The 24,987-nt window shown below is 41.3% G+C and overlaps 1 protein-coding gene across 1 annotated transcript; it reads left to right on the top strand.

The window, feature by feature from the left end:
* Positions 1-23,530: 23,530 nt before the first annotated feature.
* On the top strand, positions 23,531-23,710 carry CTXND1 (cortexin domain containing 1; the record flags this gene model as incomplete). Its single annotated transcript, XM_079541136.1, has 1 exon — positions 23,531-23,710. The coding sequence occupies one exon, from the start codon at positions 23,531-23,533 to the stop codon at positions 23,708-23,710; it is 180 nt and encodes a 59-aa protein (XP_079397262.1).
* Between the last annotated feature and the right edge of the window lie 1,277 nt (positions 23,711-24,987).

Below are 24,987 nucleotides of genomic sequence, written 5' to 3'. Positions count from 1 at the left end.
GGTCACCTCAGTGGGTACCCAGATGGATAGCTGTCTCTCTTGATGAAAGCAGATGAACATTTCAACAAGCAGCTCAGGGAGAAGGGTATATTTTTACTTCATTTCGAGCTTATCTGACAAGACTTGTACAGCAAGCAGTCACAGGAATGGCTGACATCAGTATTTCTTTCTAAAACCATCCCCTATGCTATGACTGACTATGAAAGGTCACTACCTAGGTGTTAGGAAACTACAGAAACTGTCACTGACCATAACAACAAAAACTTAAATGTCAGTAACACACAGAAGGAGAATTTTATATGCAGTTGTGTATGTTTTACACACGTGTAAAACTTCAGGTTCATCTCTGGAGTTTCTACTTATTGAAAGAACCACCAAGAACTTGAGAGCCCACAAGCAACACAAAATTTTAATTTTTACAGATTAAATGCAGCAGAGGTTGGACTAAAAGGTGCAATCTAAGTCAATTGATTATCTGTACTTTCTGCTCTAGCTAATGCTAGAGTGTAAATGCAGCAAGCACAGAACACATTGTTCCCCCTCTCCTGCCACATCTAGTTGATGCAGTAGGGCAAATTGCTGCCCTTCCTTAAAGTTCCCCTGGAATTACTTGAACACCACATTTGGTTTAAAAGCTCCCTGACGCGCAGTTGAGGATAAAGACTTCAGACACTGGTTTTCCTGCCAACTCCTGTTCTTTGCACCTGACTGAGAGATCACCAATGCAGATAGCACAGTCCATTTTCCTCAGATCTGCTCTCCCTCATTCTCTGCCCTCTTTGGCAAGGCTCACTTTTTCCTCTCCCTGCTGCTATTTATCTATTGAGTTTCCATTCCTTTAAACACTATGCTCCTCTGTCATTCTCCAGCCTTGAGGGAAAGACCTGTTTTTTCATGGACAGTTTAGTGTTTAAGCAGCAGTCACTTCTACTCCAGTGTCCACCCTACAATGCGTACTTCTCTTTATGTGCATGGAACAGTTAGTTGACCTGGTCAGGGAACAGATCTGGGTTAACAAAGCTGGCAAAATATGGTTCAATTAATTCCATTCTCTGACAGTTTGGTGTGTAGCCTTGAAATGTTTTGGCCACCCCAAGTGAGGGATCAGACCTAGACAGGAATAATAGACCACTGCAGGTGAAGAGACTGGACTTCTGCATAGGGTTAAAGCATCGTATCTCTATTGTTTCCCATAAAATGCCTGGCTTGCTCATTCCTCAGGTGCTCCTCCCCAACATTTGCATGCTGCTTACAATCAGACTAATGAAAAACACAAGTTTTAAAACATCTCTGATATTCTTCTGTGTTTCAAGTATCTGGACTTGCTATATGTGTAATAGCTGATAAGTCTACGTATAGCTTCCAAGTAGGACCAGCCCTGCCATTTATTTACATGCTATCATAGCAATCCTGTCTCATACATTTAAATATGCTCAAGTGATGCTAACGGGCAGCTCAGCATGAGAAAACCTCACTGGATTTTCCTTAGTTAAAATTCACATAAGTTATATTTCAAAACTAATCTTGAAAGACTGTCTATCAAGCAAAACACAGAAAGTAACTTCTACAAATACATGAGCTCCATTTCTGGCTGTCTCAAAAATGTAACCCTACCAAATTATGAGTGTTAGCCTACAAAACATTCCCTACCACACCTGCAGTTGCTGCCATGTTATATGATAGAAATTACTGAAAGATACCAACGTGAATTTTGCTAGAAACAGCTCTAGCACATCTTTGCCACCTTCCTATTCAGGTGAATGAAGAGTTTATCTTTGAAACTTCCAACCTCCAGGAAGCAAAAGTCTTTCTAGTGCACTTCAAAGCCTTGGCCAACTGGAAGCAGGCTGTATAGAAAACTGTTGTAGAATCCATTTGGAAGCTGACTCTAGCACAATTCAAATAAATGAATTTGGCATCTAAAAAGAGGTTTAGTGGAGTCAATACTTTTTAAGCAGTGTACAGAGAGAGATTTGGCAAGGTTTGTGCATATGTTATCAGCGTTTTACAAAGGGGTAACCCCAGATCTAAATCTCTAACACTGCTCAGTTTGCAGGTGGATGGCTGGAACAGTGCTGTCTAGATTGGGCCATAGTCTTTGTGCAGGCAGATGAGTGTTAGAGACCATCAGAATATATATGCAAAAAAACTTATTTTTCTCCAACCTGTGCTTTTCTGCACTCCCTCCAACCCACAAACCGAAGAGAAAGCTTTTATATGAACAATTGTCAGAGAATTAGCATGGGAATGTTGAGAAAAGGAATAATTATGCTTGCTTCAGGTTATTCAAGCTAAAACAGTTTTTTAAAGTAATTTTTGGGAAATTGAAATCAACGGTGGTTGGCATCATGCTCAGAACATTGCCTTGGGACAGTGAAGCACATAAATGCTTTGCTGACATTTTGGATGCAGCACAGGAGAATTTTCCAAGTGATTTTCCATCTCACAGCAAAAAAGATGTTACTTCAATCTTAAACAATTTCTTATTTACTTGTGGACATGTATTTACAGCTTAAGCAAGCATCTGCAAAACATGAATGCCTACAGCACTTTTTAAAATTAATAGCAGAGAAGGAAATAACACTTGCACTCTCAGCAGTATTTTATCTGTTGGATTTGGTAACAATGGGCTACTCTGTATAAAATCAAGTCTTGTTTCGTTATTTGTGTAGGGATCAGAATGGGTGTCTTTTTCTTTTTGCGTGACAATTCATTACTGTAAATGTCCTTATGCACCTACATCAAAACCTAGGGCTCAGCTGAGAGGTCACAATTTAATCAAATCATCAGTACATTTAGCAGAATCCAACATAGCAAGTCAGCCCACAAACTACAAAAAAATAAAATAAAATAACCAACAGCAGCAATCTGTACTAGCTCACCTACTACTTTTCATACCTTAAAAAAAATAATCAAACTCATTTCTTACTATGACTTCTTTCTCTGTCCCCTTGCAAGTTATGTCTGTTTATACTGAATTCCTGATATGCAAAACAGTCAACACAACAACCAGGTTTGATCTGAAGAGATCCTTGGTATTTTACAGTGGTGAGCACATGAGCTGCATGCATAACTGCATGACTGGAGGGTGTTGGGAGTCTAAGCACGTGCTGGTTAGTGAAGTAGCATGGCAGAGATTTGAGATGGGCCAAGTGACCTTGTTTTGGGGTACATAAGATTCCTCAAAGTGGCTCAACATCAACAGAAAACATATTCCTGAATGCAAAGCGTGTGATATCACAAAGCCTCGGGCTCCATCCAACCCGGCTTTGAATGTCTCCAGGGATGAGGCCCCCACAGCTTCTTTGGGCAGCCTGTGCCAGGGCCTCACCACCCTCTGCACAAAATTTTTCCTGCCAGCTTGTAGCCTGAATCTCTTCTTTTTTAGTTTAAGACCATTCCCCCTTATCTTTTCACAACCTGCTGTGCAGATAAATCTTACATTGAGAATTTCCACGCAATCAAAAACTTCTTGTCCCATCAATACGCTGAGTCTCATTTTAGCAGAGCAAAACTCTCACTGCCCATATTCCATGAGGCAGTGTCCCAATCAGTGGGCAGTACCACCTGAATGACCTGTTGTTTTTTTTCCAGAGAGGAGAGGCTGTATTGAAACAAATTCCTCTAAAAATGTCAACTGCAGCTACTCTGTTCCTATTTCTTTGTCATGAGATCCAACATAACATCTCACTCATCAGATGTTTGGAAAATTGACTAAGTTAGAATAGGAAAAGTTTGTCCCACAGCTCTATCAAATTCACTAGGTTTGCTGAGAGAATAGGATTTTCAAACAGCAGCAGACGTTGTAATTGTAAGCAGACCTTAATTTTAATATGCAACTTCCCAACAGCACTTTTCTGAAATATCTGGAAGTTCCACTGCACTGAGAAGATCTGCACTTTTAGAGCAGTTTCAGCCATAAAATAGACTAATAACACCATGGGAAAAATAAGAATACCCATTCCTTCAAAACATTTTGAGTGATTAGACTTATTTTCAATCTTTCCTACACGTGATCTATTATTTGCCTCCCACCTTTCTTGATACTGGCAAGCAACATCTTTGTATTCTAAACTTTTGTTCTCCTCCATTATTGATGCACTTCTCTTGAAAATAATGGATTTTTGCAGAATGTCTCTGTAAGAGAGATCAGAGAACAGGAGCAGTTCCTTCAGACTGTTGTGCCAGTTCTCCTGAGCACAGTGCCGTGTCACTGCTGCTATTAAGCATTTTCCTGCCTTGAAAGCAAAATCAAAGAGAATTTTAAAACAGTGAATAAAATTATGAGACCAGACATGTAGCAGTGAGGAAAACCAGACACTATCTAATAGTCACTAGGATAAGTGAAATAACAATTAGGCTCTCTTAATCACAATGCTAGGATCTGGACAATCTTTCCCATATTTGTCTCATCATGAAATAAAAATCAGTAAAATCTCTAACCAGAAACTTATGTCAGAGGAAAATGAGGATAGTACTTTTCTGGGAGCATTTTTCACATGGCACATTAGATAACTATTGCTTCTTTTTTCCACTTGACCTCTTTGGATTGTCCTCATAAGTTTCCCCACCAATATTTGAAGAACTGAACACAAAAAAAGAACTGTCTTTCTGCATAGAGTTTCTGGTCAAAACTTTCTGATTTCTGTTTGCATAGTTTCTTTGTGGTTGAATTAGTGTTTTCTCTCTTCCATACAACTCTGGCTAACATAAAGGTGCACTTGAATTATGTGTCACTCGGTGAGAACAGAGGTAGTAAATAACCAGTAAAGTTCTTGTTAGAACAAATTTAGCAACTGAGAACGCTAGCCCATGTTTGAATGAACAATCACCACGTCTTCAAAATAACAGACAAGTCTACAAATTCATTTGTGAGGCTTTTTTTTTTTCCTCAGTAACGTTATGAGAGGCCACTATTTAAAAAATGTGAGGCTAGCACGAATGTAGGAAAGAAGATATTATCTAGGGTTCTTTTCTTGCACTTATTCTCAAATATGCTGCGTGTACCTATGCAGAATAACAACTACCGTGACTCTGAGAGGGTGCTGTGAGAATCACCAGTCTGTAAATCCTTGCTGGTTGCTGTTAAAAAAGGCATATGTGAAAGAATAAAAGCACTTTTTCACCAGGTTACTAAAAGGAAGGAAGAAGAAATGGTTTCCAACTGGAAAAAAAAAACAACCAAGTTTTAACCCATGCTTCCATGCTGCCTCATGGGGATGTGAGGCTTTGCCTAGAAGGCCCAAGCAGCCTGTGGCCACCATCAAGCCACCACTGACAGAGTGGGCACCATGGGGAATTTGGGCTCCATCATGTCTCTCCAGGCTCCGGAGCCTGGATGAGAGCCCTTGGCCAGATGGAGGCCATGGTGGCAGGTACCTGTGGGGGACATTCTTAGGGCTGGCCTAGGACCCAAGGTCCCAATGCAACCAACGTGAAACCAGAGTGCCCTTCTCTCTGTCCATGAAAGCTGCCAACTCCCCTTCTCTCTTCTACCCCTGCAACACAGGAAAGTACTTATACATAATCAATTTCTGTTTCCCAAATAGCATTTCCCAACACATTTCCACACAGGCTGCTGTTGTTTTCCCTGCTCGAGTGGCGTAGCAATAACAAATACATCTATTATTCATTAAATGACATCAACGTGCATTAATATGCATCAGCATTTCTGAACAACATTCGCATCACAACGATACAATTCATTTCTCACCCCATTTGCCACATTAACAGCTAAACATTACTGTTGGTGGTTTAAACTTTGGAGTGCTCACTATCTGTTGAGCGTAAGGCAAAAAATTTAAGGCCTTTGCTGAAAATTCCAGCCTGTGGTTTTGCCCACGGAGCTCAAGCACATCAAGGTATCTGTTTGCCAGTTACCTCTTAGTTGGCAACATTTCATAAAATCATTAAGATTGGAAAAGAGCACTGAAATCATCTAGCCCAGCCACCAAATCATCCTCACCATGCCTGCTAACCATGTCCCTGAAGGCAGGATTTGTGCAAAGCAACCACAAATCCTTACAAAATCAGAATACATTTTTGTAGATGCTTCGTACACATTTTCAGACAGAATGGAAAATCAATTCGGTCAGAGCTGAGCCCATGTAGAGAAGCTTTTCTTTTAAAAGGGAAGGGTTTTCGTCCTACAGAGATCAGTTTTCCCATATTTTTACCTAAGATTAATAAAATTTACCAAGCTTGGATGATGAAAAATGTGGAAAAGGATCTGTCTAAAGTTAAGGGTGATACATAGGTAGATGCTCTAGTATGCATTTGCATTGTTTTGTGGGTTTGTCTGTTTTTGTATACACCAAAAAAAAAAAAAAAGAACATAAAAGGAAAGAGTAATCAAGAGAATTTAATCTTGTGGTTTTGTGTGCTTGCTGCCTGGAAGCAAGCTTTAGCAGTGCTGCATTAACTGACACCGTGGTCCCAGCCTACATTTGCAAGACGGAGAGCTCTGCATAGCATTTTCCTGGCTGCCACTATATGTCAAACTACATGGAAGATGATTTATGGACTTTGTTGTTTATGAGAACAGAATTATGCATAGCTCACAGTGTCCCAAATAATTCCTTTAGGTTCCAAAGTTGTGTAATTCTGTGTTACCATAGTTTTATGCTAGCATAAAATCAAAATAATATGAAATGAACTACTGAAGCAGAACGCATAGGGAACCAAAGCATAGTGCAGCGGCAAGTGAAATGAACCACATCAGCCCTGGAAGCCATGCAGAACCATCACGTTTTATTCCCAGTTAATGTTCAGTTCTTCCAGTAAAATACTCCCAGTTTGTTTTCTTGCCACCAAGTGCAGTATTTGGCCAAATATAACTAGAAATTGTCCTGCAAAGTTTAGAGTAAAAGCAAATTTAAATGAAATCCAAATGGTTTCTCTCCTTGAAAGAGGAGTGCTTGAACCATCCAACTCATATTGCATGCTGGTAAATAACAAGAGAAGGATCCACTGATTTAAAAGCAGGATGCATTGCAATAAACAGTAACAGTGGGACACTATATTCTTTAAACACCACGGCAACGATGGGGACCCATTCCTGAAAGCAGTTGAGAGGTAATACAGACATTGCACCATACAGACATGCACAGAGATTGAATCTTGAAGCAATACCTCACAGATATGCAGAATAAGGCTAGTGTGAATGTGCAAACTCACTGTTATTAATTTTATATACTACATATCTCCCAGATACAATTGTGGAACTCCAGGCTTTTAGAGAATTATTCCCAGGGGTCTGCATATGCTGTCTTCCAAATTCTGGCAATGACATATCTGCCATTCATGAATTTCAGCAGATCCCATGAGCTAAGGCTGCTTTTGTCATTTACTATCCCTATAGTTAGACACTTTAAATGGAACATGAATCTATTTCTCGTGACTGGTCAGAGGCTTATTATAAAGAGTTCTCCTTTGATACATAAATCTTGCTTTCATAGACGTGAAATAAGATCAGACACTGAAGAACTGGCTGTGCTTTGGGGCAAATACTAAACGGTTACTTGAGCCTTAGTATCCCACCAAGTATGGGATAGAATTTACTTTCCAGTTACAAAATGGGGAAGTCCAGTGTTCGTAAATTAAATGCTATTTAAAAGAAGAATTAGGAAACATCCTGTATTAAGGAGAAAAGCCTTCGAAATTAGATTTTTATCTACTTGGTCCAAGTCCACAGTTCCTTAATGGTTTCATAAGCAGCAATGTTTTTGTACTGCAAAACAAATTCCCATTGATCTGAGTTTCTAATGAGTGCTATGTCAGGCTTGCCGCATACTTGCTTAATTATTTACTCTGACCTTCCCTCCATGTAACACTCAGAATGACGAACTCCCATTTTACCAGCTGTTTAGGTGCAATTCTAAAGTGCTTATGATGTCAAAGGCTTTGTATTAATTTACTAAGCAAGTTATTTTCAGCCTTTTTTTCCCCAGTTTTGCCTGGTCAGCATAGATCTATGAATTGTGGGGTTTTTTTTGGCTCAATCTGATATCCTTTGTCACATGGATTTAAATTAATATATACACAGTAACTGTGTCTTTCCTGAAGGTCAGTATTTCTTGAGATATGAGGAAATAACTTGCGTTCCAGGGAGAATTTCAGATAAATGCATTAATTTTTATAGTTAGATTTCTTTCTTCTTGTAATTAGCAGTGCTCCAATTCTCTGCCTTTCCATTCAGTAACAGAAGGTGGAGATTAGAAAGTGAATTATTGTGTCCAGCACAAAGACTGCAGTGTACACAGTAGTCTAATTCTCAACTAGCAAGACAAGCAAGTACTTAGAAAATGCATTTAAGTTTGACTGTATTATTTGGTTTTAGGTTAAAAGTCAAAGACAAAGGAACAGATTGGCTCCTAAATCCTGCCTAAGCACCTCTGTTCTCATTAAAGTCAATGAGAAGTTAGGATTTAAGAATCTAAATGCAATTAAGTGTCTTGGCCTTACTGCTTCACTTCTCAGGGCTGCCCTAAGAACATATTAAAGTTAAGTGTGTACTTAAGCCTTTACATAAAAAATTCATTTCAAATAGTTCAGAGCAAACACCTAAAATTAAAATATTAACCTTGACTGTCTTATGGTTGCAAATCAAATTTATTTTGACAACAGGTTAACATAAGACATGGCTCAGACAGAGAGCCTGGAGGTAGATGGGTTGTGTGGTTTAATGTTCTGCCATTGAAAGACAAAACCTTGAGCTGCTGTCTTTAAAATGTATATGTTGCAGTTTTGCCAGAGTACTGTTGTGTGCCTAAGTGCCAGCAAACTGGGGCAGTTGCCACCCTGCTTCATGGAACATCACTTATTGAAGCAACAGTTTATTTAGTCTGCTTAAAGGAGGTGGGATAAAACACCAAGCTGGTATTGCTATGATGATTATGCTATTATTTTTTTTTCTGCTTATTAATATTGAGCAACTGCAGCCAACTTCAAGACATTTCAGAAGTTCTTTCTTCCTCATTCTTTGGCTGGAGAACAAAAGCCTTCATTCTAGACAAGGGTAGGAGAAATAATATTTTCATTCTAGGATGCTACCAAAAACTGCCTTCCCTTGGATTTTCCACGCACACGCAGAGATAATAATCTTGATTTTACTGTCAGATATTCAATTCTTTTTTTGGCCACATCTGACAAATGAAATATAAGCCAACCTTGCATCAGAACAGATGAAGTCCCAAGTCTGAATATCCCACGGAGGAAAAACTCAATTCCAGTCTACATGCTTGTGTAATGCAATGCATTGTCTACCATGATAAAGTTGAATGTGGTCTTCTTCATGTTATTAACTTGGAATAAATGATTTTCCACCTGTCCATCCAAAACTATCCATCCTTCTCCCCACCCATCAGACCCCCAAAATCTGACTTAGAGAAGAGAGCCACAGCTAACTGCAAATCCATCCTGATGCCATGCAGTAACATCGTGCAGCACTAAATCCTGAATAGAAAACAGTCTTTGGAAGCTATTTTAATCAATTAAGAATAGTTAGATCCATTAGCATATGGTTACTGTAGTCTACTTATTATGCATTTAAAACGCAATTACGAACAGGAAAATAATGACCTCTTTATACTCAAGTGAATTAAGTCTATATCTCATCTGCATTCACACTTCCAGCTGCTCACTGACTGAAGCAGATCCTGTAGGCTTTTGCATCCAGCAGCAACGCAGCAGCACTGTATGTAAGCGCAGGGAGGGGGGTGGGAGCTGGGAATGCCTCCTGGGTTATCAGATGGCTCCAAGTGCCAGTGCAGAATCATTCTTGGGATGGTGGTAGGATGATGAGGTAGGAAAGAACCTAGATCCAGTTCCCAAGCTAAGGTCTGCAGGGTTACAAAAGCAATCTTGCTTCCCAAGCTTAAAAAAGCAACATTTAAAATAACGCATAAGGAAAGAGAGCCAGGCTTTAGAGTCACTTACTATAGCAGGGAAAATTTCTGTGACTGTTGGTTATCCAGCAGAGTGGGGGGAGAGTGACAAGGGTGAAGGAGCACACTGGGGGAATTTTTCCAAATGTATAAATAGAAAATCATCATACTTTCATTTGAATAAGCAAATTTGCAGGAGGAGCAAGTTACTGTGCTTTGAGATGCACCTGACCACAGCGACTGAAACATTTTCCCACACACTTTCACCAGCCAACAAAGCAAAACTGAAATTCAGTGCAGCAAATAAACACTGGCTGACACTAGTGAAAGTTGCTTGCTATCATAACTACTTTTGTCAGAAGACCCTAGGCAGAAAAGAGTTAAGAGGAGTCACACAGTTCAGCTGATATCAGTAGCAGAGTGGTGGGCAGTAAGGATGTTCCAGAGTTCTTGCAGGCAGACTTGGACTTGTTCCTAACCACTGCACTTATACTGTCATTTGACAGAGAGATATTCACACATCAGCTACATTTCACCATTAGATTGCTAATAGAATTTCAAGGTTAAGTTTATAAGAAACCTGGCAAACGCTTTAATTGCTATCCACTGCAGTAGGTCACCAAGAAAAAACTACTGTGTAGCACTGAGGATGCTGTTCCTAGGTTTAGAGAGGCATTAAGCTGGGACAAAACAGTCTACAAGGACTTGAAACCACAATGAAGAGCTGTCACTATAACTCATACTTCCAGCAGATGCCAAGAGAATAGTTTGAACACCATTCTTTGTGGTCAAACTTGCTGCCTACCGTAGGATTTCATGCTGCTGGTACAGTCCGTCAACACTTCCCACTAAAAGCTGCATATCAATAGAAATGGCCTTATTGGATCTCAGATAACTACTGGCACTTCTTTTGCAAAGTCAAAGCTCTGCTTGGATTTCCTTCTGAAGGAAAAGGAGTTTTATTAGTTGGAGATGAGGGGAGGTGATACCAAGGGGAATTTGTTTGGGGAATGCAGAGTGCTGTCAGAGCATCCTTTCTGGCAGAACAGCTTTCCTCAAAGACAAAATTCAGCAGTGTTTCCTGAAACTGTTAGCTCTCAGAGCTGCCTTAGGTTTTATGGAGGCTTTGGAAATTGTGCATATCTAACACTGCATAATATGGGGGATGCCAAATGTGGGCTGTCAGTCTTTATGGTCCACTGACTCCAGGTAGACATCTTGGAGACACAAGCTTTGCTCAGCCTGAATCGCTTGGAGCCTCCCTTTCTCCAGACCTCCTCCTGACCATGTGAGCAATACCTGACCACTGTCATACCTGTCAGAAAATAATTACCCTTATTATTCCTGCTAGTGAAGGATAGTTACCAGAAGGATGATATTGGTCAAGCACTGGCAATCAGAAGTCTCTACCTGCCCACAAACCGCCTGAAGCCAATGCAGTTTTTATGAAGCGTTTTATTACCAAGAAATAGATCTAGATATCAACTCAGTCACCATCAGTCCAGTGTTTACAGAACTAATGTAATTCAAGGGTGCTCACCATCAAGTAAATGCAAGAAAAACATTATTCTCTGCTAGAAAAAAATACATTCAAAGAATGCAATGCACAGATCATATTTTAACATGCCCATAAAGTCTTATTTTCTAGCTCAATGCTGTACATCTCTCTGCTTTTGAAAGGTCTGCAGTTAGTGTTCATTCAACCCAGGATAGATGCCCTGGGCAGCTCTAACATAGGAGTCCCATTATTTACTCAGTGTATCAGTGTAGGGCTGCTGACCTCAGTAACACTACATGCATCAGAGTGCTTATGAGCAGGCTCCAACCTCTTTGTCACACTCTGTCTTCTCCAGCAGTAAGCCAAAGCAAGTGTCTCCTACTCAGAGGCCTGGTGTATAGAAAAACTGAATTTTATGGCAGTCTCATTGCTGTCTGCTTCCTACTCTCCAAAAGCTGTGGGTGCATTTTGGGGTAATACAGAGATGATTGACTAAATCTCAGATTGCAAAGAAGGCTTAAATAGAAAACAGTGTTGACTGCGATGCAGTGTTGGAGGTTTCAATGAGTAAAGGAGCTTCCTTGCATCTGGTTTAATGTATTAGCCTGTGGGCTTATTTTGAAAAATAGAAGAGATTATTATTATTGTATATTCAGAAGTGTTAACTCGCACCTGTACATGTGCATGCCAGAAAACACATGTGCTGAAGGTGCACACATTTGGACTGTAGTTGTGAGCATAAACAGATCTTTAAAGCAGTCTTATTACACCCACCCACCCATTACAAGGTAGTCTGAGCTCTGCCTATTCTCTCCTCCTTTCTTATTCATCCTTCGCAGAGGTCTCATTTTTGCGTCAATATGGAACAAAAATACATTTTAAAAAAATCACAGATTTTATTAAATTTAAAATCATTTCTCCCCCGGACAACACAACCTGCTCTCTCTTCACATTAACATGTGGTGACAAGGGAGAAGATAGTTGGCTGCTTTATTTTTGTGAATCAGCTAACACCTGGAACACTGCAAAACTGACGAGCACCAGTTGCCCTTGCATCCTAGAAGCGAGCCAAAGCCCTGCTTTAGGAAAGCTGACACTAGAGTAAGAGTCATTTCTGAACCTGGCACTGATGGAATATCAGCAGGCAGAACTGCAGATCAGCAACTGGAAAGCCAGTGCTGTTTTAGGCTGCATGCACTGTCCTTCCAGATGCTCCCAGACTCAGCTGTGGCATATTGAGCCTGTGGGAGATTTGGAGTTGATCCTATCCATAATGCTCAGTGCTAGGATCATCTAGAAGATCTCAGCACAGAAAACAATTCAAGGAGAAGGGAAGAGCACCTCATCTAAAAGCAAGTTCAGATCTGTAATTTGCACATACATGAAAATTCACCCAAGAAAAAAAAATACTCTTTTTTAAATGAGGAAATAACTGCAGTCCAGTTGGCTCCTAGCCTACCACAGATCTTAATATGGATCCACAACAAACAAGGCAGGAGAACTTAGTTAATCCTCATTGCATCACCATAATTTGTTCCCTGCATCATTTTGAAGATCACTGGCGAGATGGGGTTCAGACAAAGGACGTACTTATTTGTGGAGGCAATATCTATCATCTAGATTCATACTTATTTCTGTCCAAAAGTCTAGGGTTCCACAAAACAACTAGCCTCTACAACCTGCAACCTCCAGAAGAACAGATATAAAAGAAGCCTTTGACAGTAAGCAGACAAATACCAACCATGGTCTGGCAGAGACTCACTGGGACTCATCTCACCTTGTTATTCATAGAACAGAGCTGCGTGATTTAAGTTTCCTTTCATGCATGAAAAGCTTTTGAGGAATCTCATTATTGTGCTGCATACATATATAAAAAGAGACAACCTAAAAGCAAAGACCAGGGCCTTGGGAAAACTATACCTTTTCTTTTTTTAAGCCATTTTCCCACTCACCAGATCTGTGATTCGGTACAGCTCAAACATATTCCTCCTCAGCCACCTTCCCAAACTGAAGAGCCCCATCTTTGGGTTCTTTCAAAGCAGCTGATAGTCTTTTTGCTCACTTTAATCAGTTTAAAGATAATTCCAGGACAAGAAGTAATAGCTTTAAGTAGCAGCAGGAAAGGTTCAGATTAGACATTAGAAAAAGAGTCTTCTCCAAAAGAGCGGTCATGCATTGGCACAGGTTGCACAGGGAGGTGGTGGAGTCACTGCCCCTGGAGGTGTTCAAGGACCGTGGGGATGTGGCACTAAAGGACATGGTTTAGAGTAGTCACGGGCATGGATTAGGTGACCTGAGTGGTTTTTTCCAACCTTAATGATTCTGTAACTCTATTTCTTAGCCCACTGACTTGCTTTTGAATTCTGATGATCTCAATCCATCAGAAACCAAAATAACAAAAGGTGTACAGAAGCAGAAAATCATTATTAGTCATGAGACATTCAAGCATGTTCAGAAGTCAGTGTGATCCCTGCAAAGAGGAAAAGACCTTCAAACTGCTGAGTCAGTTCAGGCAAGCCCTCATCTCTCCCTGTACATTATATTTGCTTGAAAGTGTTCCCTGTGGCTAATGGTGCATTAATAAGCTATTGGATGTGTAGGACTGTTTGATGCCATGCCAGAAAAACAGCCTTTTATAAATTGAACATGTACAAAGGTTCTGGCAGTCTGATTCCCAATGACCCACTGACAAGATTCTGATGTAGCTGGAGATGTGGGGATGGAATGTAACTACACACAATCATTTTAATCAAGGGCTACATTTCCAATAACCTGCTGAAGTGACAAAGAAAACAACATCGGGCTGTAATACATGACAGGAATCAAAGCTCCTTTGGTACAATCTTAATTAAAGAGTGGCTCTGACTACAGGCTTTACAGAATAGTCTATGAGTTACCAGCTGAGGAGAGGCTCTTTCTTGATTTGATTGAATGACTGCATGTGTATTTAGAGAGCACAATCAGGAAAAAAAGCAGAAAAGAAGAAAGAAAAAAAAAGCAAAAACACAGGATAAAATTCAGGGCACAGGCTGTGATTGGTTTGCAGTTTGAGATGATAGGAAAGGAGGGAGTGACATAGCACCAACCATCCCCAGCAACTCCAAGCACGAAGCTATAGACAAAGCCATTACTTCGGGTGCCTGAGGGCTGCAGAGTTGGTGGTGAAGAATGGAGAATGCCCAGAATTAGGGATGAAAAGGAGAGTAATTGTGTGGCTTTCATACCACTTGGGCAGCCTTCAAAGTCCATTTTAGAACAGATGGAACTAGTGGGAATTAGTGGGAACTAAACCAGTATTCTGCCCACCTCCTGACACCAAGGCACATTCAAAAAATAACTAAGTGCTTCACCACTCTCAAAGATCATTTTCGATTTCTCTGTCTTTGATTAATTACAAACTGTATTTTACTCCCATCCATCTGGCACATCTCAAAACGTATCAACTGAAAGATACTAGAAATTCATAAGCTTGCTTTGCTGTTTCTCTGTATAATCACACTAACATCCTTATCAGCCTCAGAGGTCAGCAAGTTTAAAGGTGTTTAGATGGGCTGTCCATTGCCAGCCACCCTTAGTGCCAAAAAATAGTCTTGGGTGCATTTGATTCGAAGGACAACAGAGGCCATACACAGCTGGTACAGGCTGAGGACCCTGGCTGATCCTCACTCTTCTCAGCAATGGGGCCATTCATCCTTTTGCCCAGCCTCGCTTGGTGACATGTAGCATTCGGAAGCTGCTCTATTTGTTACATACCTGCAGAGCTGGAGACCAAAGTTCAATTACCCTTAAATTCTTATCAGGATCTTTCACTCCTGCCAGCGCTGTCATGGAAATGTAATGCATGTCCTGCCTCAAGGTTTTGGTTCATTTATAATAGAAATCATCTGGCCCCTCTGAAGGAAAATGCAATCCATCCCCACTGGGAGACAGCTGAAAACATAATTTATCTGGATGCCAGCTGGATTCTCATCACAAAGCTTTTGTGCAGTATTCATGCATGGATCTGCACAAAAAGGGAGTCTGAAAACAGGAAGGTTTTCTGTAGTGTTGAACTGTTTGCTCACACTGATTCCAGAAGGTACTCCAGGCACTCAGCATCTCTGAAAATGGGCTCATTCTCTCAATTCTAATAGCTGAAACAGGAAAAACCTCTCAAAGGAAAAAACTAGTAACAATATTTCTGCTTCTTCTGTTGGCAAATTATAACCAGAATTGGCCAACATGCTGCAACAAGTCTGACCTTCCTGCTGGAAGGACTGACAGCATTGAGCTTCCCGATGCCTCCCATAGCACAGAGCTCTGTGCATCCCTGACCCTCACTCACTTCAGGTCATCTGGAGATGCCCAAGGCCAGGTAGGATGGGAACTTGGGCAGCCTGGTGCAGTGGGGGCAACCAGTCTAGGGCAGGGGTTGGAACTCAGTGATATTTTAAGGTCTCTACCAACCCAAGCATTCTGTGCTTCTATAACCCTGTGTACTAAGCAGTTCTGAAAAGGAACAAGACCCAGGCAGAGACTTTGGTCACAAACTCTGACACAAAGACAGAACTCCAGACTTTGAGCTCTGTTATTGCTTACGTTTATTTAATCCTTCTCTCCTCAAACTTCTGAAGCACCTGAGAAAACCAATCCATACACTTTTTAATGCAGACATAATTCCTTTGGACTGATGAGCACTGTTATTCACAAGACTTCTCCCCATGTCAAAACACTGATGCTGCCTCAATCCAGTGCAGGCATTTGTAGCTTCTCAAGATGAAAGGTCAAAGGATGCGTCTGAGAAATACGCTGCAAGCTGGAGAATGCTGGACATCACCACTAGGAAACAGTCACGTGAAAAGGAGTTCCTGTTCTACCTTGAAGTGCATCTTTTGCTTTTGTAAAAATATTGTCACACACTTTTCCTTTTTCCTCTTTGTCAGCTTTGCTGCAGTGAAAAATTTCCACAGAGCTTTGCTTATGGTTCTCCTGGGTAGCAGCCAGTTTAATCTATAAAATAACTGACAAGAACAACAGATGTGTTTGTCTCTGTCTGTAGAATTTAAACAGCATGGGGTTTGAACAGTACATAGTACATTAAACTGTGTTCACATAGTATCTACTCAGACCTTACAACCTTGGCTTAAAGGCCAAACCCATTTGTTTCTCCAAGACTCCTTTGTTTGCTGTTTACTGTGATTAGAGGGGATTCACATACCATGCACTGTATCACTGGGTGATGGGAAAAGCAGCTTCAGTCTCCTTATCAAAGCACATATGGGATGAAGGATGGTCTTGGTGCAGATAGACATTGCTTTCCAAGCTCATCTAAACCTTACATATCACATGAATTGTTTTGCATCATCTCTCAAAGGATCAGAGTGGCTCACACACTGCTCAGAGCCTGGCCAGCCGAAGGCAATACCAGTGAGATACAGAAAAACCCTTTAAACTGGGGATCCAGTTCTCCAGCACACAGCAGCTGACAGAAAGACCTCAGCCCTGGCTTATCTGCCTTCTTCCAGCTGGTGTATGTTGCTCACATCCTAGCTCTTCCCACCAGCATGCTCAGCAGTCAACAATTCACCCATTTTACCCTACTCTTATCTCTGAACTACAGTTTCCAGTCTCTCATAAAAAGCTTCCTAGACGTCCTCAGGATCTCACTTCGGCAAAGTTTAATCAAGGATTATCCACACAATTTGAACTTTGGAGGACTGGGGAGGCTTTTGTCTCCAGAGGCCAACTGCCCATCATTCAGCTCAACAGCTCACAAGCACAACCTTTTGTTTTTCTCTTCTTCTCTGACTTGCAAGTAAGACCGTGCGCGCCTCAAGTGAGAAATGATTATTTGATTTAGGGTTATAAGCAGCTCAGTTATTCTGTGTGCATGTTGCATCTTTTTCTCAATGATGATTAATGTTATTCTTACCACAGGGTTATGCCAGAAGGAAACATTTGCACAACAGCAATTTTTAACACTTTCTTCTGATTGATTTATGTGCTTATTTGGCTTTGACTTTTTTGGGCAACCGCAAACGATGCCTTTAGTTTTCAGAGGGCGTACTGACCAAGTAATTTATGACTGGCTGAAAGCAAGTTTATTGAGGGAAGATTATTTATCACTTGACCGTAACTGAGTGGGATAGATTGAATGAAGAAGTTTGCAAAAACTAAGTGTAAAGTCAGCATTTAAAGTATGCAAAAGAACAAATCATGCACACGCAAAACCAAATTAACTTAAAATAAATGTTAAAAACCCAACAAGTGGATTAAATAAAATAGATTAATCCTGTCTGTGTGCTACAGGTAGACAGGAGAAATCATGCTTGTAGGAAGACAGAGTTACTGAAATAAAGTATTGATTTTCTGCTGAGGGAACTGTAAGTATAAAAGGACAATTAATTTTTAAATGAAGGTAGTGGTTATCTTATTGCTCTCTGGATATAGAAAGAACCTCATCTGTCCATATCAATCTACAACATTTCACTTTGTGCTCCAAGGCAGTGAGTTTTTAATCGAAACTAGATTGTTAAGAACATTAGACTATGATTAAGTGTCCAGACTCCTCTTTTATAGATTTGAACTTCAAACTGAGGGCAAGTTCATCTGACACACACCAAATACATCCCTGAAACAGTGCTTCAGCTTCTGTCGCTTGGGATTTGGGGTCAGCATTGGCTCATTCTTCTCTCCTGGCTTCACATTCTAACTCTTAAAGCTTTTCCATAGGAGCAAATCAGAGTTGCCACCTCCATAGGCATCCTGAAAGCAATCAGGCAAGCTCCCTATTTTAATGCCTCACCATTTTAATTGCCACAACATCCTGTCTTCCAGCTTGGATAAATATCTTTCTCCAAAAAAGATGAGACATCAGCTCCTGCTTCTTCCTTTAAATCTCTCCCTTTCTCACCAGACATGCACAACTCTGTTCTTTCAGGGACCACAACGGCCTCTCACCAGCTCTTCTTACCTTCTTCTCCATTTAAGCTGATCTTCACACCCCTCTGGTCACTTGATGAGCACCACCCAACTCCTACCACATGTCCCCTCACAAACAGGCAAGGAGTTTTGCAGTGACTACAGAATCATTAAGGTTGGAAAAGACCACTGAGATCATTTAGTCCAGCTGTTAACTCCTTACCACCATGCCCACTGCACCACATCTGCTAACTGACCTCACTATGCTGGTGCTCACAGCGCTGGGTGGCTGAGTTCCAGCTGTTACCTTCCCAAGCTACCTACTGCCTTCACATCTCAACTCTGAGCTCCCTGAAGCAGCTGCTGCCATTTGGGCCCGTGCTGACAGACACCTTAGTGTGACACATGTGGTCCATGGCGAAGTCCCACTGCCTCTACAGCAACAAACAGAAGCAAGGCTTTCAGCAACCAGCAAGATGGTGCTGCTGAGCAGATCAGGGCTATCAATTCCAGTTACTGCTGTGACAAATAGTTGAGAGCAGGTCCAGACCCTCATTCTCTGGTCTAATAAGGACTGTCAGCATCAGAGCACCAAGCTCCCCAAGAGAAGAATCAAGTTTCTTGACCCTTTGGTTGGTTCCAGTGGGGGGGGGAAAGTGTTTCAGAATCCCAATGTTGACCTCTTTGTCCCACAATCCAGGCAATAAGAAACGTCTAAGTTAACAAAAGTGAGCAGTGAGATGGGTTTCTCATCCAACAACTGTCGAAATTATTGCATGTAAAAAAGAATAGCACCCCAGATTAGACTGAAAAATCAGAAGTAGTAGCCTTCAAAGTGTTGCTACATCAGGTTGGATCAGCCACGTTATTTTTAAGCTGCTGAAATGTTTCCCTTCACTTTTTGTCCTTTTAAAAAGAAAAAGAAAAATTCTAAAAAACTAGAGACAGGCACCACTGGTTCGTCTGTTACTGATAAAAAGCGTGTGTTTTGCTCAAAGAAACAGCCTAACTCCAGGCTCAAACACTGCTGTCGTTTTGGATCAGGTGTTCTTCTCAGGAGTTTCTGACAGAGATCCATCTCACATCTGACTGTACCCAATTGCTTCAGGCTGTCAGAGAAGTGCATCCCTACTGCTTAACGACTGTAACGCCCACATCCTGCCTGATGAGCAATTGCCAGTTATTAATTTTCTTTTTTCCCTCCAGAGCACAGCAGTGATAAGAACTGCTTCCAGGTCTGGGTGGACACGAACCTGAGCAGAGCCTGAAGGCGTTAAAGCCAAGCTGACCAACAAAACTCTTAAAATATGACTACAGTGAGGATCTTAGCTCCACGATGCTGCCATGCCAGGATGTGACAGGCTTCCTACCCAGGTCTGGAAGGTAGGAATCTGCTTGCATGTATGAAATAGCGTTGTTTCCCTTCCCTTTGCACATACGTTACTTTGGAAAAGGAGCAGAGGATTTTTTTGTGTTTTGAAATGCGTTCTATGGGTTGAGATGAGTGGAAACAGAATTAACCAGCATAGGAACTGGTTTAGACAAGCTCCCTGCAATCCATGTGCATTATGACTTTGTCTTTAAAGTGACAGCGCCAACATTTGCAGCTCTGGGGGAAAGGAAACATCTTTCACAGCACTGTGCCTAGATAAGAATGAAGGTGAAATTCAGCCACCCTGCTCAGCAAAAGCGTTGCAGAGCACTCATAACAGAGGATGCCAACCCATCTCCATCTGCTGGTATATACAAAGTCATAGAAAAATGAATATGTGTGGCAGTCCAGGAAAAGAGCACTGGGAAACAAAAGAGCTGAGAACAAAGGCTGAGGGTGAATTCTCCTTGAGGGACATGAGTTCTCCATCCCTGCCACACTGCCCACAGACCACACAGGAATGATTTCTGATGGCAAGAACAGTCAGACAAGAAGCAGACAATTCCATGGCCACCGCCAAGAGTTTACCTGGGATGTTATTAAACACCTGGGATTAAGGCTGCTAAGCTGCCTAATAAATTGGAACCAGGAAATGCTCTCATTCATCTGATGGCTTAAAAAAAAACCTAAAAACTGAATGGTTTTCAACAAATCCAAAGAAATTTAAAAGGTACTATTCTACAGCTGAGTGCTCACAGCCCACAAAAAGTCGTTTCCTAAAGTTCAGCTATTCAGAGAAAACCTGATCAGTCAAGCATGAACGTTTATAATCATTTCTGCTCAACTTTTTGTTTTCTCCCCACATATACACCATCAGAATCATCAAGGAAATGAAAACTGAGGCAGGGGGCTGGGAAATAAGCAGAATAAGTTTTCTATATATTAGAGGGATGGAAGAGCGCAGGAGTACCAGCAGACAGGCCCAGCCCCAAGAAATATGTTTTCCATTACTTAGTGCAGAATAACTGTCACATGGCAGGAACCTTATGTTTATGGGGAGAACAGAAGGAAGGAAGACACGTGATTGGTCTAACCTCAAGAACACAGTAATCTGGAAAAAAAAGATCCTTCTGTCCCATGGAAAATACTGACTTCTTTGCAAAACATATCAATTTAAATCTGAAAAAAATACATTAGATTCAAGCTGTCACCATAATACGCTGTGAACTGTATATGTGAACTGTAGCTCGAATGCCATATGCTTTCACTCTGATCTCTAGGTGAATCTTACTGCCCAGAGTATCCTTTTCACAAAGTCACAGAATGACCTGGGTTGGAAGGGACCTCAAAGATCACCCAGTTCCAACCCCCTCCATGGGCTGGAAGTTCCCATCAGCTCAAGCTGCCCAGCGCCCATCCAACCTGGCCTTGAGCACCTCCAGGGATGGCGCATCCATAAATTGCTCTTTCCTTTTTGGTAGGTGTAAGACACTGCTCCAGTGTTTCACAGGAAACATCACCCAGCTTCAGTTCCATAGGTAATGAGATTCTGTGATGGAATTTGAAAAGAGATACTCAAGAGGTTTGATTTTCCGATGGCATCTCAGAACACTTACTGAGTAAATTATTAACATTTTAAGAGGCAGCATACTTAATTGGAAATACAGATTTTTCAAAGGTCAATCCTGATGGAAACTTCCTGGTAGTTCTGATATTCGCAGGGGTTAATTTAGTGTGAAATAATAGCACAGCCAGGAAGTCAGGAGGGAAAAATCAAATCCATCCCTACCTTGATAGGAGTACTGATAAGGACGAGGCTACATCAGTAGTTTTGACAACAGCTTTTTTGTTCCACTCCACAAAAGCACCCACACTTAGTACTCAGCCTTGCTGACAAAGTCTTGACTCCTGCTCAACAAATTAAGTTATAAGGTAAGATCTCTTGGCTAGCAAAATAGGTATACAAGCTTCTACAAAACTGTTATTTCAGCATTAAATCCACAGTACTATTTTCTCAGCACGAGGGACTCTGCAGGGAACTATGAAGCCTCCTAACCAGACAGTGATCAAAATCCCCCCCATACTCCCAAATTAAAAGCTGCCAAAATTTCATTCCAAACTGAATTCACCCTTCCTCATAGCCCCACATCACACTGTGGGATAACAGGTAATGTCCATAGGTGCTCAATTCTGCCATAGACCTCAGCTCAAGCCAAATAGGGTGGCAAGGACTTCTGGAGCAGCAGCACAATCTTCTCCAGGGTAGCACAAGTAATTAGCACAAGTAATGGTGTATTCTGAGGACTAAAAACTTCTGGCCAGGTCAGATGAGCACCACAAACCTACCCCACTCCTCAGTGATCATCTCGCTGGCCCGTATTTGCTCTTCTCTCCTAAGGATGGTAAACACATACAGTGGCTGCCTGGTTTCATTCAGTTCGTCTTCTCTTCCAACTCCCTGCTGCAGGAATGGCTGTTGCAGTATTTTCTAAGCTTTCTGAAAATAAAAACCAGCCATTCTTGTGCTTAAAATAGACTAGAGAGCCCAGCTGATTTATCCTTGTCCTGTAGGATCTAGGAGGTGGTAAGATTGGAAAACTTGAAAGGGAATAAATTATGAAAGTAGGTGCAGTGATTAGTTTTAAATAAGGGTCCTCAGTTCACCCTGGGAAGAATTCTCGGGGCAGATGGGCTCAGTGCTGGGGTACTCACAAGGTGCTGCAAGGACACAATGCTCCAGCCAGATGTGAACTGCTGCTGAAAGAGCCCAGCCAGCAGCAGCAGCTCCCTGCACATGGAACTGGGCAAAGCTGGCTGGGATCTCCTTACTGCATTGATGCAGTTATAGAGAGCAGCTGCACCATTTGATACCCAAATTTCACTGTTGTTTAACATCTTCTCTTTGTCTTCTCTACTCCCAATGAAACATGGCTGGTTATTGTCTTTCGTGTGAAAGACATTTGCTTGTTTTAAGGAGGCATTCAACATTATTACTCTTTCATAGAAGAAACCCTCAATTCTTACATCTCCCACTTTGACCATGTCAAGAAACTTCCCTCACTCACTCTGTCAGCCAGGTCAGCTCCTCTCCTTAAGCACTGCCATACCAAAGCCATCGGGGGCAGCAGCCAATGAAGGATCCAGCAGCATACCTGTGTAAGGAGTCAATCTCTGCTGAAGTAATTTTGCTTAAGGATTCAGATAAGGTCAGAAGAGACCTTCAGCAGTGCAGACATCTGCATTAAGTAAAATAATTCATGTAGGAATCACGTAATCACCCATACCTTTCTGGGTGATAAAACACCTACTTAAAGAACATTGCTCCTGAAAATCATCTCTTGCCTACAGAACCTATGAGTAGTAGAGATTAAATGTTATGGAAAATGAGTGTGCATAATTTTCACTTTGCTTTGTGCCAGTAAGAGACAGGAAATGTTTGGACAGAGAAGAAAATTGGGATAGAAACAGTCTGCTCTGCCATTTGTCTGGTCTTTCACACTAACAGAGGAGTGGAAATATATTTATGATTAGGGAATGCTGATACAAGAACAGCGTCTGGATTTCTTCAAAGATGATATTCCAAATAGAGGAGTGCACAAGCACCATCCTTCTCTTTTGTTAACGTTTGTTTCCATTGTCTAACATTTTAGCAAGAAACACAGATGAATGAAAAAAGAATGTCAAGGTTCTCCAGCTCATAGCCCCCTGTTACTCAAGCTATGAGATTTCTAGCAGGTTGATTTCCCTCTGAGAACACATCATATATTTTCTGTTCCCACTTGCACTGAGTTTCCCCATTGTCTGACATTGTTTGTTTTGCAGGTGCTCAATGATGTTAGCAGCAAACATAAACCCCGATGAGGAGCAGCATGAGCCATGGAGGGACCCACCCCAGAGCCCGCATATGTTGATGTGGACAAGGGACTGACACTAGCATGTTTTGTCTTCCTCTGCCTTTTCTTGATTGTGATGATAATTCGCTGTGCAAAAGTCATCATGGACCCTTACAGTGCTATCCCCACATCCACATGGGAGGAGCAGCACCTGGATGACTGAAGGGGCTTGGCTACACAGAGCCATAAGATGCTGCAATCTAGGAGGACTCTTCCTATCAGGAAAGCAAGCAGGAACAGCCATTTTCAGATACGCAGGATGATGGCAATATATTTAAGAGCCAATAGCTCATATGATTATTGCTCAATACACCAGGACATCAGCAAGCCATTCTGGAAGCACAATAATACTATGCAGCAACCCTCATCTTAATGAAGATGGTCATCACATAACTCAGTAGCATAACATCCTCCAGACTTTTCCTACAGCTATAGCACAGTTTGCCCTCTCAACGTCTCCCACAAATTCAGGGCTTTAGTCAGAAATTGCAATTTGATAAAGCAATAAGAATGTCTTCCCTGAACACAAGATTGCTTCAAATACCTTCCTGAGTCATTATATTTGTGCTCGGGAGAAAGGCAAAGTTTTGCAGTTGTGTCTTCCCAGGTAATGTTAGGTAGAATCATAAAATCATCAGGGCAGGAAAGACCAACAAGTCCAGTCGTCAGCCCAGGAGAAAGAACACTAAAGCACCATGGCTATCAGCAAATTTATTCTCAATGAATTAAGTAGTGTCCATATGCTTCCCCACCACAGTGCTGTCATATTTTTTGTGATCAATATACAGAAGCACTCAAACTGCAGTTTCCAAGGGGGCTGTGGGCTACTGTTGACTCTGCAGCACAACCTTTCTCTATCCTACTCATGGATAACTAGATATATTGACATCTGCCATAGGTCCATCAATCAGCCAGATCTCTTGCAATGAGCTTGGTAGCCACAGTTCACAGATCAGAGCTTGGACACCACTGGCTTCAACTACAAAGAACTTGCAACATTTATCAAAGGCTGACTCCACACAAAACTTCATTAATCTCTTCTTTCAGAGACAGTTCAGAGGGATCGCACATAGATGTTAAAGACAATTAGCAAAGACACTCCTAGCTTTGTCAGTCGAATTTGTTAGCCCAAATTACAGTAGCAAGAACATGCATTCTACCTCGAGCAAAGTACCTTTTAAAAAAAAACTTTTCCTCCATGTTTTTGTTGATTATCCATGTATTTCCTTTACTCAATGCATTAAGAATGCCATTACGAAAGAAGCGAAAAAGGGAACTCTGGAATTATATTATTTACATTTTGAAGAGTGGTAATCAAAGGTTTCCCACATCCTCCATTTCTTAAGTTCTAAGGTTTGCCCGCAGCTGCCTTGAGTGACTACACACATGGCTTAAGGGATTGTAAAGAGCTGCTGAAGCAATCAGGAGTAGGTACTGCAA

Source organism: Tetrao urogallus (genome assembly GCF_951394365.1).
Source record: "Tetrao urogallus genome assembly, chromosome: 11".
In the NCBI taxonomy this organism is placed as follows: domain Eukaryota; kingdom Metazoa; phylum Chordata; class Aves; order Galliformes; family Phasianidae; genus Tetrao; species Tetrao urogallus.
The sequence above is the reverse complement of the archived record's forward strand: the minus strand, read 5'-3'. Positions and strand labels throughout refer to the sequence as shown.